General features: G+C 39.0%; 1 protein-coding gene across 1 annotated transcript in view; it reads right to left on the bottom strand.

Annotated features, from left to right (window-relative positions):
• Positions 1-17,833, bottom strand: part of VPS41 (VPS41 subunit of HOPS complex) — a 107,193-nt gene that overhangs the window by 47,056 nt on the left and 42,304 nt on the right. The window contains exons 6-9 of the mRNA XM_068156861.1: positions 14,847-14,909; positions 13,619-13,684; positions 3,899-4,018; positions 184-330 (exon numbers count right to left, since the gene is read on the bottom strand). Of these exons, the coding sequence (XP_068012962.1) occupies positions 184-330; positions 3,899-4,018; positions 13,619-13,684; positions 14,847-14,909 (396 nt within the window). The remainder of the gene's footprint in view (positions 1-183; positions 331-3,898; positions 4,019-13,618; positions 13,685-14,846; positions 14,910-17,833) is intronic.

The raw sequence follows: 17,833 nt of genomic DNA, 5'->3' as shown, positions 1-17,833 counted from the left end.
GTATCTATCACTCCTCCTCCTCCTTACGAGGGTCAGTCCAATGACATTTCTATGGCAGCAGGCATTCCGCATGCTGTAGTCAAACTAAATTCTATTTTTTTCGATTGTCTTTGCTTTTTAGAAATAATCCTCTGTTTGCCTGTGATAACAGCTAGCATTTATTACAAAGACAGGTAATTGCACCTTTACTGAATTTCCCCAGCCAATAATCAGCGTTAAATTATCCTTCCAGCAAAGGCTGCAGGGATACATATCTGGGCGAAGGCTTATGTCATCTCGAGGCACGTTGGTAATCCTTTGCTTGGAGATCATGTCAAGTATCTTCACGCCCTAGAAGTTTAAATACAAGAGAACTTTATTTACTGTGACAAACTCCTACTCGCCACATCCCATATCATTTTGTATGCTAAGGTAGTCATTGGTAGTCATTGGAGTAATTTCAGAGTAGGGCTGAGCATGCCAACAGAAAAAGCTGTTGATACAAAGACTCATCTAGCCCAGGAGGTGACAGAAGGGACAACAGGGTTAGAGGAAGTTAGATATTTTAAAGTTCACATGCCAAATGAAAAGATGTAATAAGGAACGAGCGGCAGATTAGCAACTCCAGTCATGAACCTTGTTGGGCTGGTGTTAATAATAGAGAAACAAAACCAAAAAGAAAACAACATGGGTCTTCCACAACAGCTCCTGTAGAGAAGGAGAAATTTCCACCCTGGAAAAAAAAAAAAGATGTGAAGCAACAGCTCATTAAGATTAAGCCAATCTATACTTCTCCAGAAATGCATTTATACTCTTATACTAAACCAGAAAATTTTAGTGATGTTTGGGGTTTGTACGCTGTGATTTTTTCACTGCCTCCTCAGGGAATCTCCTAACCTAACAGAACAAAAAGTGTAATTAAAAGAAAATTAAAATTACTTCAGAGAGACAAAAAGAGTGATTATTTGGATCTTTCCATACCATGCAGATGAGGTGAGCTATAGCCTATCCAATAGCAAAATGGAGATTAATTTTGCATTAGGTAATGGCTTGTTCTTAGAGATCTAAAAACAAAAGTCCTGAAAATAAAACAAAGTATTTTAGCTGTTTTTTTTTTTTTTCTGTTCACTGAGCTTAAAGAACAACTCTCATGATCACAGAAATGGGGAGGGAAGGGACCTTCAAAGGTCAGCATCCAGGATGACATTCCCTGTTAGGATTTTTCTAGTAATAAAACTGCTTTAAAAGATTCCTCTGCCTGTTCCTGTCCTCTGCCCCCCCGCCCCTCCCCCCCCACCCCCATGAGTTTCTATGTCCCCAGCTACACTTTTGTCCTTTTTTTAACCACAAGGGGCAGTAAGTGCTATGGGGGTGGGCCAGCCTGTTGTTTTGTTTTTGTTTTTTTTTTCCCAGTGATCTTTGTCACTGAAGAACTGTGAGCATGGAACACACTCCTACTGGCATCTCTCTGGTCAAGAGCAACCAGATCTCTGGGTGTGATAAACAAAGAGCTTATGTTTTGTGTTTTCTAAGCTCATCCAATAAAATTTGAAGTCTTGCTTGAACTGTGTGTTTAGTAAGTCTCCACCACCTCCCCGGGCAACCCGTTCCATAGCGCAATCACTCTTTCTGTATAGAACTTCTTCCTAACATCCAACCTGAACCTCCCCTGGTGCAGCTTGAGACTGTGTCCTCTTGTTCTGGTACTGGGTGCCTGGGAGAAGAGACCATCATCAGCCTGTCTACAACCTCCCTTCACTCTCTACAACTACCTGAAGGGAGGTTGTAGACAGGCTGATGATGGTCTCTTCTCCCAGGCACCCAGTACCAGAACAAGAGGACACAGTCTCAAGCTGCACCAGGGGAGGTTCAGGTTGGATGTTAGGAAGAAGTTCTATACAGAAAGAGTGATTGCGCTATGGAACGGGTTGCCCGGGGAGGTGGTGGAGTCGCCGTCATTGAAGGTGTTCAGAAGAAGACTTGATGGGGTGCTTGGTGCCATGGGTTAGCTGTTTGGGTGGGTTGGATTGGTTGATGGGTTGGACACGATGATCTTGAAGGTCTCTTCCAACCTGGTTTGGTTTATTCTAATAAAGGTTTATTCTAATAAAGGTAAGTTGTCTTTTATTAATTTTACCACTTGGGTTTTCAGATAATGCTGATCCATATCATACCTTCTGATTTTCTACGTGGCAGCACATATGACAGTATTACAGTATCACTAAGGTTGGAAGAGACCTCAAAGATCATCGAGTCCAACCTGTCACATCCTACATGGGACAGAATAGCTTATGTTTAAAATACCTTTCAAATCAATAGCATAAGATCCTCTAAAGTTATGTCATTTGCATTATGAACTGAGAGAACTTCCACTCAAATTCCTACCATGAAGGAGAAAAAAAAACCCAGTTCAAATAGAAGGTAGGCAGCAAAACATCTCTAAGGATTGGTTCCTTTGTATCTCAGTTTGTAATACTTCCACTCTTGGCCATGGATTAAGGAGAAGAGCAGCACAAAACATGGGTTCCTCGAGCATCTGACAAGCAGAATTAGACCTTGCCTAAATGACCTCAGAATACCCAACATCTAAAAACCTCACATAAAATCGTGCCCAAAAAAACCCATCAGAGGCGTAAGAAAACAAAACCAAGGTAGCCATGCACAGGCAGTAAGAAGTAAGGTTATGAAAGAAAAAAAGGAACAAAAAAGCTTTCCAGAGGATGGAAATTTTTTAAAAAAGGTAAAGGGGGAAAGGAAAGGCCAATAACCAAATATATTAATCTTTCTGAGGGCAAGTGTCATTTCATTTTTCATTGAAAGATAGGCCCTGACCATGGCTTTTTGTCTCTGACAGATGGCTCTCAACATTTTATTAGTATTCTGTGTTCTGATGTGGCACATCACCTCTAGGGAACTGTCCTATCTATTCCCAGCAGATTCACCTAGAATATATATTTTAATTGTATGGCTCTGAAAAGAACAAATCCTTTAAAAAGGTAATGATAGGTCAATCAAGCACTCATTGAAGTTTCAATTCTAATGCAGTTATTAAAGGAGGTTAAATAAACAGAAGCTCATCTGTAACAATTTCATATAAAACTGGTTGTGAGAGGAATGAAAGAACAATGGCTTTAAAATATTTCAATAAAGCTTTCTCTTCAAGAGGGAAAAGCAGCAGAAGGGAAAAAAGCTTGTATTTCAAAAATACTTTCAGCACATTTTAAAATAAGAGTTTGGAATTTAGGCAGGATACACACTTAAAAACGTATCCCTCACTCTTGAGCTTTAAAACACAGACCTTGACCCATCAATTAGATATACAGTGATAGGTGAACTGCAACACTCAGCATGAAAGCAACAGTTCCTTCTAAAATATGAATTGCACTTAGAGCAAAAAGGGTCTATTTTCTCCTAAGTCTAGTCTTTTCTACTGACCTACCAAAATGAGAAATTGCTACTCTTTCTTTGTTTTTATTACAATCTGCAACATTAGAAGTGCATATTAGAAAATCCAGACATCTTCGTTGATTTTTTTCTTCTTTCAGGGACTGGCAATATTCTATTATTTGTATAAAGAAGAGTTGCACTGGCAGCCCTTCTTCACACATTTTGCTTCAATAAACTGCACTGGTCAAAAACTCTGCCATACAACAGTGTACAGCAGTGACTATTCCCAACAGTGGTATGTGCAGTCACTTTTCTTAATCTCTTCAGAAGTAGCAACCATATGGAAAACAATGCCAACAGCAAATGCTAGAAGAGATGGGATATAAAACACCATCCTTTAACACCTTTTATACTTGATTCTTCAAATGTCCCATTTTTGAAAGGCCTATTTTGGCAATTAACATTGAAACATTTTCAGTATCAGTGCAATGCAGCAGGATTTTTGTTCATTGAACTGAGGTGACATACTTACCATATTATTGGCCCAAGCAATTAAGTGTCCTCTCCATTTTACATTTCTTATATTTCCTTCCCCTTCATGTAAAACCGAAGGCTTCCATCTATTCATCCAACCTCTCTCGTATAACAGCAACTACGGAAAAGTGCAACAAGAAATATTTCTCTGACACTTCTGTACATAAACTTAGGAGGTATTTTTTGCATCATTATCCCTTATTCTGCTTGGATTCAAGGCCAATTAAAAATACACACCTATGACACAATAAAGTAAAATAAAACATTTTCATAAGTACATATGCATGGAGAATGTGGTGTGCTGCAGAATTCAAGTTATTTTATTAAATAATATTAATGAGCAGGCCTTCCATCAATTTTTTCCAAAGAATAGTAAGTATCCTTTTAAGGATAAAAAATTAAGTCGTTAGAGAACCTAAGCCTATAGCACACTAGTGACAACACTTCAGAAAGCTGGTAAAGAAACCTGGCCTCTTCATATCTATTCATTGACCTGAGAGGCTCCTTCTTCCATGAAAAAAACAGGTAGAAAAGAAAATTATTTAAGTCCCCCCAGCCTGTGACCTTATTTTTTTGCTTGACCCTAAGGAGAACTACATGCCCACCCACAGTGCTCCAGAGATGCTGTTTGTTAGCCCTGCAGATGCAAACTGCACTGTACCACAAATACTGCTGATTGTAAAACCAGTGCCACTGGGAATCCTGGGCTCTGCAAGTAAGGAAGGTGCTTTAGCATATCTAATTGTATAGATGTTACAAAATGCTTTGCAGCAGCAAAGAAAAACCCAGCTACATACAGTCTGTACAACAGTCTTACTCTTTTACCAGTTCCTGAATGGTTTCAGGAAGTTAGTTAATAGGATTCTAACACAGAATACCTTTGAGTGATGCAAAGTGCAGTGCTTGGAGGGATATCTAAATAAGAAGCTGAAGTACCTACAAAGACTATACTCTATGTCCTGCCAATTACTGCATGAGTATCCTGAACCTGAGCTCCCATGCACAAACACATGCAGAACCTGAACCTCACACAAGTGGACAAAGACCATTAAGAGGTACAAAACTACTACCTGCAAGGACTGTTGCAATTCTAACAAGCTAAATCGAGCACCTATGTTAATAATATTTCCTGTCTTAGGTCCAGCTGTAGGTGCTTTTTATATACATGGTCTCCCAGGCCTTTTTTTTTGCATAAATCCATCAAACAGTAAGGCACTAGTGGTATAAAATAACGTCTTTTAACAAAAGGGGGGATTTTTAACAGCAATTACACAGTCTTGCCTGTCTCTCCTAAAGCCACAAGATGGCCCCCAAAGACAAGGAATTTCTTTAAAAGTTTCAAGTAGTCCCTATCTAGGAGAGTCTATCAGAAACTTCCTGTGGGTGAAGCGTCCTGCAGACACCAAATTTCTCACTCTTGCCACTTTAACCCAAAATAACTTTCAATCCTACACAATGCTGACATGAAGGCTCACCCTTTAGACAGTCTAGGTTGTTTTTTTCCACCTACAAAGGGTCACCTAATAAAACTCTTAGAAAATACAGCATTTTACAGCAACCAAGACACGACACAGAACAGGGGTAGGATCCACAGTCTTCAGGAAAATCCATTAGCAGGCTGTCAGGTAGATATGAAACACAGGAGCAGCCCTCAGCTTAAACTAATTAGCACTGCTCAGAAGCTAAGAATGTCACTAAAAATAAATGCTCTGCTAATGCAGACTTGAAAAATCCCGTTTTTCCTAGTTTACAAATGCCTAAGCAGAGGTTCAACAGATAAAGAACTGTCACTTAGATGCTTATTCCAATGCAAGCCAGTAAAGGTAGTGTTTAATCTGGACTTACTGGAGAAGGCCATGAAAACTGATGTGGGTGATGTACAATGTTAAAACTGGCTGATGCCAATTATATTAATTGAACTTTGAATCTTTTCTGCTTGTGATTGAATCACGATTGAAGTTTATTTATTACATGAAGATGCAGAGTAAGCTTGAAATGACACTTTGTAGCCATTGTGTTACTGTTCATGGTGTGTGAACATCATGCTTTTTCATGACTCTCTACCTAAGCAAGAAACTGTAAAGAAACTAATCTGAGAAAGAATCACATGAAGAGGAAATGAATTAAAAAATCCTGCTTCAGTCTATGGTCAGCTCTAAGCACGTGCTTAGTTAAAATTTCAGACCAAGGCAGTAGAAGACAACAGTCTGATACTGCCTGCAATAGAGCTGAAAAGTGAATCTGAATCATTGCAGTACCCAGAATTCCCTGTTTTGTATCAGCAAGTACAATAGGCCCAGAACTGAAGCCAAAGGACACTCAACACTGTGGTTTAAAATAAAAATCTCCAAACATGCTTTACTAATTTATCTGCAATGCAATTATCTGCATTTTATTTATACACATGATGTGATCTTTTTATTGTCTGTTGCAGCAACGACACCTGGGAACTGAGTTATGGACCCCAGAACTGAGCTCTGCATTTTGGAACAGGTATCTATTGAATGCATCTCTCTCAAAACCAGCAGCCTAATTTATTTCTTAGTCTTCCTTTCTGTCTTCACACTGAAATGTTTACTGTACTAGAAAGCCAATTAAAACTTTAGAGAAGCTAGACACACAACCAAAATCTGCCCTTTCTGGAGGGGCTCCTCCTCCCACCTCACTCTCGTTTTGGGATAAGAAAAATATTTTAGGGCTTTGTTTCCCACAAAACCCATATTTTGGCAGTCAGCATTCACAGAACTTACATTTCAACAGAAGCCACAAACCCATCTGGTTACATTCTCTGCAATACAGTTTGTATTCTCTTTTGTGATTTGCTGTGCTAAATCTTTATAGACCTTTGTTACAATACAGTACTGCTTAGAACACACTTCCAGCATCTCTTCCATGTACCACAATGTGGTAATATAGCTAAAATAAAATAAATTCTGACTTCAAGTGACATACAGTGCAATCTTCTGATAGTTCACTACTTATTATTTTGCAAGCCTTCTTAACTGCTTATGTTTGTCCACTGGATTGTTAAGAAAAAAGACTGAAATGCCTGAGACAAGAGGATGGTGTACGACACTTTTTGGTTTTGAAAACAAGTGGATATAATTCTCTTGGATCAGTGAATACATCTCTCTGTATTTTTCCCTACCAGGAGATTAACCTCCTCCATAAACAGCTCAAAACTCTATTTTAAAGTGCATGCACTAAAGTGCATGCCTAGTCCTTGGATTTAATGGAGCCTCTCATGCAATTAGCATTAACACTAATTACATATAATCCCTGTCATTATGTACAGGAATTCACAATCCTCTGAACAAAGATGCCAATGACTGCAGCTTTGGTAGTATCAATACAGGGAAGCAATTCAATTCAATTTCATCCCACTACCAAATACCACCTTCAAAATGCAGAAATAAAAGATGTCTGTCCTTACACAGTGAAAAATTTCAAAGGGAACACACTTTTACTGAAGCACCTAGCACAGCATCCTTACTTTGTTTCAGCAGAGCACCTTCTCTGCAAAGACCTGGAGGAGTCTTGCGGACGAAAAAGGCTGAGACTTCAAATTGTAATTGAAGAGTCACCTTTCCCCATTGCAGCACTGCTGGATTAGGTTGTATTTCACAAAATAAAAATTAGGAAAAAACTTCCTGTATTTTCCTTGTCCTGTTCTTTGTTTGCCTGAGTGTGAAGATGTGTTGACCTGTGGCATTTATTCTGGTTTTCGGTACCTGTGTCACCAACTCTCCCCTTAGCTAGGCAAGATTACAAAAATCTAAAACGCTACTGCCATGGTTACAAGTGATCACTACAGAAATTTATTGTTTTCAGCATAAACCAAACATTTACAGGCACAGCCAAGATTAACAGATACCTGAGAGTAACACAGAACAGCATGCCACATGAAGACTTACTGTTCAATCGTGCATCCCTAGGAAAATATATAGTGACAATAAAAAATTATCACTTCTGTTTGGAATGGTGATGGACTGGATGAGCTGAAACGAGGCAGAGAATAATGTAAACCTCAAGTTTTCAACTGAAGATGAATTTTCAAAATACCGTCACCAAATGCTGGTGTCTAAGGAGCCGAGGTGTGGATGGAGGGGCGGGCAGGAGGTGCAGTCAAGGGAAATCAAGCAAGGAGGCACTGGCAGACAACAGCACTGAGAAGTAAGGAACGGCAAGCGAGACACAAAACAGGAGCTGCTGCCCCTGTTCATGCACAAAGAAGCTAGAAATTTTGAGATGTTTAATACAAACAATGCCAACTGACTTTTATTAGGCTGTACTTTTAATAACTCAACTGCTGGATTCCAGCTGTCGCCTATTCACAAACAGCTACAGAATTAACACCTCAGAAAGCAAGTCTGCAGCCTTGCAGGCAGAGACAGCAGCTCTCACACATTTCATATATTTAGATCCTCTTTGCCTGCCACCTCAGGCAATGAAAAAAGTTTTCTACACAGACATTTGCAAAACACACAGCTACATACACTATGATCTATTCTCCCTTTACACAAACCAAATTTATTTGTTACAGCACAAGGAGCATGTTTTTGGTTTCATGATAAAGGTGAAATGCACATACAAATAATAACAAAGAAGAAATGTAAGCCAAATAATCTGCTTATGAAGGCAGCAGCACATCACTACGTATCAAGCAAATCACAGACGTGTATTAGCATGGCTTGCTTGCTGCTACAGCTTGTTTCCTGCTTATGGTAAATTATCCAATACATGGACAGAAATTGCCATAGTATTTACTCTTTCTTCACTTAAACCAGACCTTTGAGTATTTACTGAGTGACATTTTATAGCTTACAAAGCAATCTGCCTTTCTTGTCTGGTACTCTTCTACCCGACATAATGCCAAACAGCTGACTATCTGCTTTCTAAAAATGGACTGTGCTGCAAACAGCATCCTGACAATTTAATAATTTGTCAAAGTAGTCCAACCAGTTATTATGAAGTATGTATCGCAGAGTTCAGAGGTAAAGGTCATCTACTTACTCACAAAGCAAAGTGCATCTGCTGACGCTAAAAAGTAGACAATTAAAAAAAACCACAACACCACAATAATCAACCCTAAGACGTTCCCTGGTAGACCTGACTTTAACATATACATTCTACTACCCATACCAGCAGTTGCAGATCCCCAAGAATGCTATTTCTCTTCCCAATTTTTGCCTTTTTTGCAATCACTATCCCTTCTCTATGACATTACTTCACCTGTAGGGGAAAGGAATTTAAATCATAGAATCAGAGAACAGAATCACAGAATCACCCAAGTTGGACGGGACCTCCAAAAATCATCTAGTCCAACCCCCCTGCAGTCATCAGGGGCATCCTCAACTAGACCAGGTTGTCCAGAGCCCTGTCAAGCCTCACCTTGAATATCTCCAGGGATGGGCCCTCAACCATCTCCCTAGGCAGCCTGTTCCAGTGCTCAACCACCTTCAATGTAAACATTTTTTCCCTAACATCCAGCTTAAATCTGCTCTTCTCTAGTTGGAAACCACTGCCTCTCATCTCTCTCTATCCTTCTTGTAAGCCCCCTTCAGGTACTGGAAGGTCTTTGTTAGGTCTCCCCAGAGCCTTCATTCTCCAGGCTGAACAACCCCAGCTCCCTCAGCCTGTCTTTGTAGCAGAGGTGCTCCAGTCCCCTGATCATCGTCGTGGCCCCAACTCTGGACCTGCTCCATCAGCTCTTTGTCTTTCCTATATCTAAACTTCCAGACCTGGATGCAGTACTCTAGGTGAGGTCTTCCCAGAGCAAAGTGACAGAATCACCTCTGTCAATCTGCTGGCAACACATCTTTTGATGCATCATTAAAAATAGGTCTTTACATCCACTTCCATCATATATATATAATACGAATATATAGTGCAGATATAGACACAAACTGATATGAAAATGAGACTGCTGTGCTCTATTCAGTCACAGAGTAAATTTTCAGTTTTATCTTGGTTCCCTAGCCATTGAAAGGTTTCATATTGGGTATTCAAATCAGCACTTAATATACAAAATGCATGTTTTAGGGAAATGAGGAGGCTCAGTCCTTTAAGACACTGAATAACTTACTCTCACACTGACTTCAAAATTCATTTGCTTTATCATGCTGAGTCGCCAATACCATGCTGGGTAGAGAACTCTCCAAAGAACCTTCATTAGCACAGATTTGGCAGAGTGACTCAACCACTTCAGAGGATTCACTCTCCTAAGAATTTTATTGCCAAAAACTTTGCAACTGGTTACTGACGTTAATAAAACCATGAAACAGAGACTCTCATCAATGCCTCTGCCAAGAAAGAAACCCCCAGTTGTCTCGCTCTAAGTTATCCTTACATAAGATGCAGTAGCTGGTTCTGAAGTGATCCAGTCTTGACTCTGGAACTGAAATATCCTTCAGTCTCTCTCTTTGTTAGTTCTGCCTCTTTAACCCTCTGGATATAATGGGTGCCTGGACATTGCAATAGCATTCATTTAGTTGATGTGCTGAGAAAGACCAGTGCTCTTACCAGTTAACTTAAGAATACCTTGTTTTCAGCTCTGCCACCCTCATTTAGGTGCTTTTACCCTGTTATTTTTTAAGATTAGACCCTTCTTTAAAACATAGAAGGTTATGGCCTTCAATAGCACAGTATTTGTCTTTTCCCTTGCTTTGAAGCTGTACTGTCTTCTCTGGACAGGACTGGCCTGTTATTTAGAATATACAGTATTATTATTTCAGGGTTACCATCATCTGCCAAGTCACCACAATGGTGTTGTAGTTAATTGAAGAGACAGGGGGGAGGGAAGCAGGAAAGCACCTGTTTAGTATGGTACCTACTGCTCCTCCTTGTGATCACATCAACATTTCCACAGCACCTGCCTTGTTTCTAAGTACAGATAATATTCATTCATTGGGGAAAAAAGAAAAGTGAAAAAAATGCTTTCCAGCTCAAAATAGAAGTGAACTATATTATCCTAAGCCTAATCAAAGTGCTTTACTTTCAAAAACTACTGCTTTATAAACAATTTAATCAGTTCATAATACAATTTTGAGAAAAAAATTGCTCTTAAAGCGCTGCGGTACATGCCTAATTAAGCAACTGTATAAAAACATGCACAGTAGAGTTAAGCTTCCAACAGCCTGCAATGATTTACACAGTTACCCCAGGGATCACTGCTCTCAAGTCAGTTTTATGTTGAGCTGAGTTTGTAAGACCTGGCAAATCTCAGCATCACACAACAATTCACCCACCTGTGCTGGGAAGCAAGGACCTGCACTGAGCATCCCCACAGCTTCCATCCCCCTCATTTCTTTTTCAAAGGGATTGTTGCTCACCTTTACCATTTTCAGAATTCTCTATGAACTGAAAACTGGTCTTTTAAATACATTTGATATTGTTATGAAGAACAGTATACTTCTCAAAAGATTACAGAAGGTGGTATCTTACAATTATAGCACCCCCACTGCACTGACTAAGGATCCTACTGAGGCAGACGATTGGCTATAAAAGTAGTAAGCAGATATTAAAGTGTGTTATTTAGAAAGGAGACAAGAGTGCTAAGGTTGCGGGGGGCAAGATCTTGATTCTTATGTGCACGTGTGGTATAGCTTCTTTCTTTGGTTTGACTGTAAACCAAATTCAGTATAAAACTCAGGTAGGAAATCAATAACATCCTTCTTGTATTCTGAGACAATAATCATGTTTGTAATGCAACTACGGGAGGTTGAAGAAGGGACCAAATTTCATTCAAGGTGCTTTTACCTCCTCAAATTATCACAGTAAACCATCTTTAAACCCCCCAACATTTAAAACACTAAATGCATTACTGCCATCATGTCCCAAAACAACAAAAACAAAGACTCCACAACCCTTTGGGTGCTAAGTTCACACACTATGTTTTTCAATGCAGCTCAGGCAAGGGTCATAGCATGAGTGTTTTAAACAAACCTTTTTCTCTTAAGCTTGATGAGGTTAGCTTTACCTCTGTCCTTACTGCTTTCCCTCCATTGGTGCTGGTGGGAAATACAGGCAGCATGCCTCCCACCACAGGCAGCTATGAAGCTTCCACCACTACCATCACGATCAGCTATGATGTTGCTGAGTCCACACTAAGGCTAAAAGTGCAGAGACCTCAGGAGCCACAGGAGGTCCCATCCCCCTCACTGAAGGAGCTCACCCAACTACACAACCTCCAGGCACAAGGAGGGCGACTGAGGTTTGCAGCCTGAGGTGGTATGCTTTAGCCTGATTTTCCACGCTTTGGCAGACCAACTCCCTATTGCCTACTGCCCCCATATAGTTCTTTGGCTTTATCCTTAAAGTAGAGGTTAAATAAAAAGCAGGGATGTTTTTCAAGGCCTTTTTCTTCTTGGATCAGAAGAAATGATAAATACATAGAGAGAATTTAACTCTCTGAATTTTCACAAAGAATTTGTTGCTACCTTTACAGAAGCACATATGCTCCCTTTGGAGGAAAAGAGAAAAGGGAAAGGGTTTCTACCAGAAGGCTAACAGGTTTTATTTTTTGGTTTTATGTATCAACAAAATCAAATTACAGGTGCCGAGGGACATTTATTTCAATGCTAAATATCTTATGTTAAGATGTCAATTAAAGTTTTCCTGAAGTGGAAAGTTTCTCAACAAAAATGAATGCATTAAGAATGAGTATACCATTCCCCAGAGGACAGAATATAAAACAACCTGTCAAGTAATCAAAGATAACCAAAGAGAATGTGTTAACTCCCTGATGTTTTTTTCTGTTCGGCATCAGGTGAATGCAAGCTCTTTTACCACCTGACGGAGCCCTGTTCTATTAATTCTCTGCTTCTCTCTTTCCATACTCCTTTTATCAGCACTAAAAAGCTTCACAAACTGGTGGCTGACAAAGACATACACTGACTGTGCATTATTTTAAGGACAACACCAACTCCGACCAGGCAGCAAAAGCTGTCAAGCATACACGCCACTTAAAAAGCAGACTAGAGCACAGCTATGCTTTGAAATGTACTGAACTGTTAATGAAAATTAAGTTCAGCACTAGAAGTCTACATTTCTTACACACTGGCAAGGGAGAGCCATGGCATTCAGTTTGATGCATCTGTAAGTGAGGATTGTTCATCCTTAATTCATAAGAGAAGGCAACAGGAAAATTCCATGAATCCAAGACACTGTTCCTAATCAAACTTTTCACATTTTGACTGAAAATATTCAACGTGGTAGAAAATACTTCTAGGAATTGGAAACAGCTGTGATCTGGAGGTCAGAATTGCACCCCACACTAATAAGACACCTAATGCACATTTAAAGTAGCAACTATTCTAAGTAGAAGACTTAAACTACACAGATACAAATACTTAAAAACATGGCTGTTCTATTCCAACAACACCTCCCCTGAATTACTCTTAAAACAAACAAAAAATCTCACACCACAAATAAGAACTGATTTAGAGATTTGGGGTTGTTTACTGGAAAAAAACCAACAAATGTAGATGGAACTATTTCCACCCTGAAGCTCACTTTGTTGCAGCATGCTTTTAACATAAAAAGCACACTTCCTCTCACCCCCTTACCTTCAGAATTTGTCTTAATTAAGAAAGACTATGCATAAAGAGAAGGAAAAAGTAGAATTCTTTGCTGTAGGTATTAAAAATTCATTTACACAGCCTTCTGAGTGATTTTTAAAAGCTGTTTAAAGGCAGGCTAAGTTCACTGCACTGCTTACCTTCTTCCCTCCTGTTACAAACTGCTTGAAGTGGGATCTTACAAAATGAGGATGAACAGCAACAATCTGAAGGGAGGGGAAGAAAAAATGAAAAAAAGAAAAGACAATTCTGGCTTAAACAAGAGTTTACAGAAAGCACCACATCACTTTTTAAACTAGATAACCCTTTGCCAAATACCAAGTATTATAGCCAAGTTCCTTCTCTGAAGCAGAGCCTAGTTGTTTCAGATATCTCTATTTATTTTTCCTAGAAAAGAAAAAAAATATATGGCATGTGACAAGTCAGACACCTGACACTGAGGGCCACATTATACTGAACAACAACTTTTTTTTCTTTGCACAGCAGGGAGCAGTATTAGGACCAGCAGAACAGGACTGCCATGAACCAGGGTTATCCCAATTAAGTCTACTTGTGGACCTGCCTACAGGGCACACACAACCCATCCCTGTTGCAGGATGACCTCTTGTAGCACCAACACACCTTAAACAGTCTCTTTGCCCTACCTGCTATGTGTCAAGTGTGGGAGATACAGATGTACGAGCAGTAGGGCCCTAGGAGGCAAGTGATCACCTCTGAGGTGTGTGGAAACTTAACAGCCTCAGAAGATCTCAAGCAGCAAAATGCAATCATTTGCCCACACCACCTTTCCTCTTTCAAGAAACATTTTAAGAAATATTCTCATTTTAAAAAGTTAGATCTTCACATATATCAACTAGAGGTGCTTCCTCAACAGCCAGATGTCACACATCTCTCAAGGAGAGTATAACTGAAGTTTTCCCTTCAGACAGAGTACAACTGAAATCTTCCCTTCAAACAGGGTACATCAGCATCATCACCCATTGTTTTATCCCAAGGTACGTTTAGCAGATATGAATTGGTTGCCAAATATTGACCTCACAGTTAGCAAAACCCTCAAAATTTGTATCACAGATCTACAAAGAAAGCAATATGTTCAGACAGGTAACAGCTGAAACAGAATAATTTCTCTTTCACATTGCCTTCTCTGTTTGAAAAACTCAATAATATTTCATACAAACCCAAGATCAGCTTTGTTCCTGCCTAACCAGATCAAAAGCTTTTATATTGAGATAGATAACTATTTTCTACTGACTTGAACAACATCACAAAGAAGTGATACTCCTCTCTCTCTCATTTGGATTCAATGTGACCTTTCTGTTATTAAAGATGATGACAACACAATTACTAAAGATTAAAACAAGCACTTACTTTAATAGGACAGTCAAACGTTTCATGAAACTCCTCCGCTGAATACAATCCAAACACCTGCACCTACAGAAGCACATAAAACACACATAAAAATATTTACCTAATAACCACTTGACAAATAAAGGTGAATGTAAAACACTACAAACTACAATACTTATCTGAATGCTATCAGTCATATACTTTTTCTTAAAGCGAAAATGTCATATTTAACAATGAAGCGCTAATTGAGACATCTTAAGCTTCTATTATAGCATGTCTCCTAAAATATTTGCAGCAGTGCAAAATACTTATTATTTTTCCTTTTTTTTTGTTGTTTTGTTGAGGGTTTGTTGAGGGTGGGTTGCTTTGTTGGGGTTTTTTGTTACAAATGCAGCAAAAAGCTAAGTCTTCTTGCTTTAGGCTGATCGAATATGTTTAACAGATACTGATCTAAGTAAGGTAAGAGGAACATAATAACATTTGAGGAAGATAAATTAAAAACTCTTCCCTTGTGAGAAAGAATTGTACAATTTTTTCCCCTCCAAGCCATACAGGGTTTACATAATAAAAAAAGAAATTTGTGACAATAAAGCAAAAACAGCCTGAAAACCAAGTCCCTATGTTTCTTGGCATCCTCTCCTCCTCCCAAGTACATTCAGAGCTATTTTGTTTTATTCCATGGCGACTGGAAATGTCTTTCTTTGAAAACTCCTCCCTTCTCATCTATGTTTATGTTTCAGTACATTTAACAGTCAGCACTGAAGTTGTAATCATAGGCCACTAGGATACCCATCAGAATTAATCCATTTGAAGAAGGTTCAGGACTCAAAAAAGCCCAAAACAATAGCAAAAAAATTACATTTCTACTTGCAGGAGAATGAACAGATTTTCAAATGTTTTCTTTACTTACAGAGCAGGTGTAGAAGTATCAAATGTTAAGAAATATTATTAGACTTAAATGCTGCAACCACAGAATAGGCTGTCTTGATCTTTTTGTATGGACAATTCTCTTTGGGGCTCATTTTCATCATAATTTTAAGAGGTTAGCAAGGACTGACAGAAGCTGTTGGTACAAAACCACCCCAGCAGGGATGGACACTGCTGGTGGGAGAAGGGAGGAAAGAGGACCTCCCATCAAACAATCAGTGGAAAACTGTATCTGACAGCATATCTACTTTAGAAGGTTCTTAGACAGGGTTAGACATTCATCTTTATTTTCTGGAAAAGGTAAATCCCTTCAGTAACTTTAGTCTGCATGCTCACAAATTAGCCTCAGTGATCTCCGAGACTTTTTAACCTTATTTCCTTCACTCCCACTGTGATTCCATCAGGGAGAAAATAAAAACATAATAGCAACAAAAATTAAAAATCCCACAAGAGAAATATCTGCAGAACAAAGTCAGTAAACACTAGTAACAGGCCACAAATAGTGAGGCTTAGTGGCTGTAAAAAAGATCAGTCCAGAGGACAAGAACCCACAAAATTCCCACAGATAGTCAAGGAGAAAGAGTAAAAAAATTAGACTTCAGGTAAATTACAAGAAGAACTAAGCCATCCTCAGAGTGCCTCAAAGTTCAGCAGTCTCAGTGAAGTTAAAAGCATCTCAAACCACCTCATCTCCCTTTCAACCTTGTCTCCTGGATACATCTCCTAAGCAGCATTATCAGCTCTGTCCATTACTCATTAGTGAATATACTGCCTCTAACAACACGCTTTAAAAATACTGCTGCATGCACTGTGTAGGGCTGAGCTACTGCTCCAAAGGATTAGAAAATCAATATTTGGAGACAGTGAGATGTATCACAAAGCTGTGATTATGTAAGCCAACCAAAGGGTTGTATTTGAGTTGGGCCTGGCTGTAAGCCTAGAAAACCTTCAGGCTGATGTCTAGAGGATTTTGTTTTCTGGGGTTTTGTTTTCATCAGCTGGCACAGCATATCCAGTGCAACAGAACGAACCAAGCAAGCAACAGAGGAAAGAGAAAATAAGAGCTAAGAAAGGAGAAATAAATAGAATAGATGTCATTGAAATACAACACTACAAATTCCATGGAAGCAGAATCCTTAAAACACCAACAAAACACCTCTCAAATCTAATCAATCAAAATTACCATTAACAACAGTATCTTCACCATTTTCACAATACTGCATCAAACGTGGCAATGTGATATTCTTTTATGAGTATGAAAACAAAATGGAGCCAGTTAACTAAAGAGGAAAAAACAACTCAGCATAAAATACATGCTATCATGTTTACTCTAGGGACACTGTATAACAGTTTATTACTTCTTAATGCCTTTTATTCTTCAGAGAGAAACTGATTTTTTTTATATTACAAACCTATATTAGATTTGTCTGTTTCTCCTTTCTATATCCATTCAGCTCATGATGGTTTTGGGTAGCTGAAAAAAGGAATGATAAGAGTCCACTACATTTTGCCAGTACTGCCTGATTTTAAATATCCAGACCTCATCACTCTGGTGCATCCAGACTTAGCTGTTTCTTTGCTTTGACATGTAGAAGAAGCAGTCAATCTTCAGTGATCAAAAGGCAGGAAAAGAAACACATTTTACCTAGAAACCACACTTCTTGAACATGATCAGTGTAATACTTCATGGATATTCTTAACACAGATGTTGTTAGGGGCTCTACAGCAGGGGCAAACACGTTTTTTCAATACAATTTATATTTCTTCATATTGAAAAAGTTACAAGCCAGCAAAGATGTGAATTATATTGCTGCTATATGATGATGTAAATGAGCTTTAGCAGAACTGGAAGTTAGATTCAGATCCCACTGAAATAAGGAAGGAGCTACAAGGAATGCAAAGTCATTTTTTATATGACCCAGAACCCAGAAGTGCTATATTATCTGGCGAGGAATTTCCACCATGTTCTAGTACAGTAACATAACATATCGGGGTGGACTCCTACATAGAGACACCTTTCAGCATCAAGTGCAAAGTAAAACTTCTAAAACACCTGGATCCTTCAAATCTCCAGATGAGCC

Source organism: Melanerpes formicivorus, unplaced genomic scaffold, assembly GCF_026170545.1.
Source record: "Melanerpes formicivorus ecotype bairdi unplaced genomic scaffold, bMelFor1.0.p_v2 SCAF_35, whole genome shotgun sequence".
In the NCBI taxonomy this organism is placed as follows: domain Eukaryota; kingdom Metazoa; phylum Chordata; class Aves; order Piciformes; family Picidae; genus Melanerpes; species Melanerpes formicivorus.
This window is presented reverse-complemented; position numbering and strand designations above follow the sequence as displayed.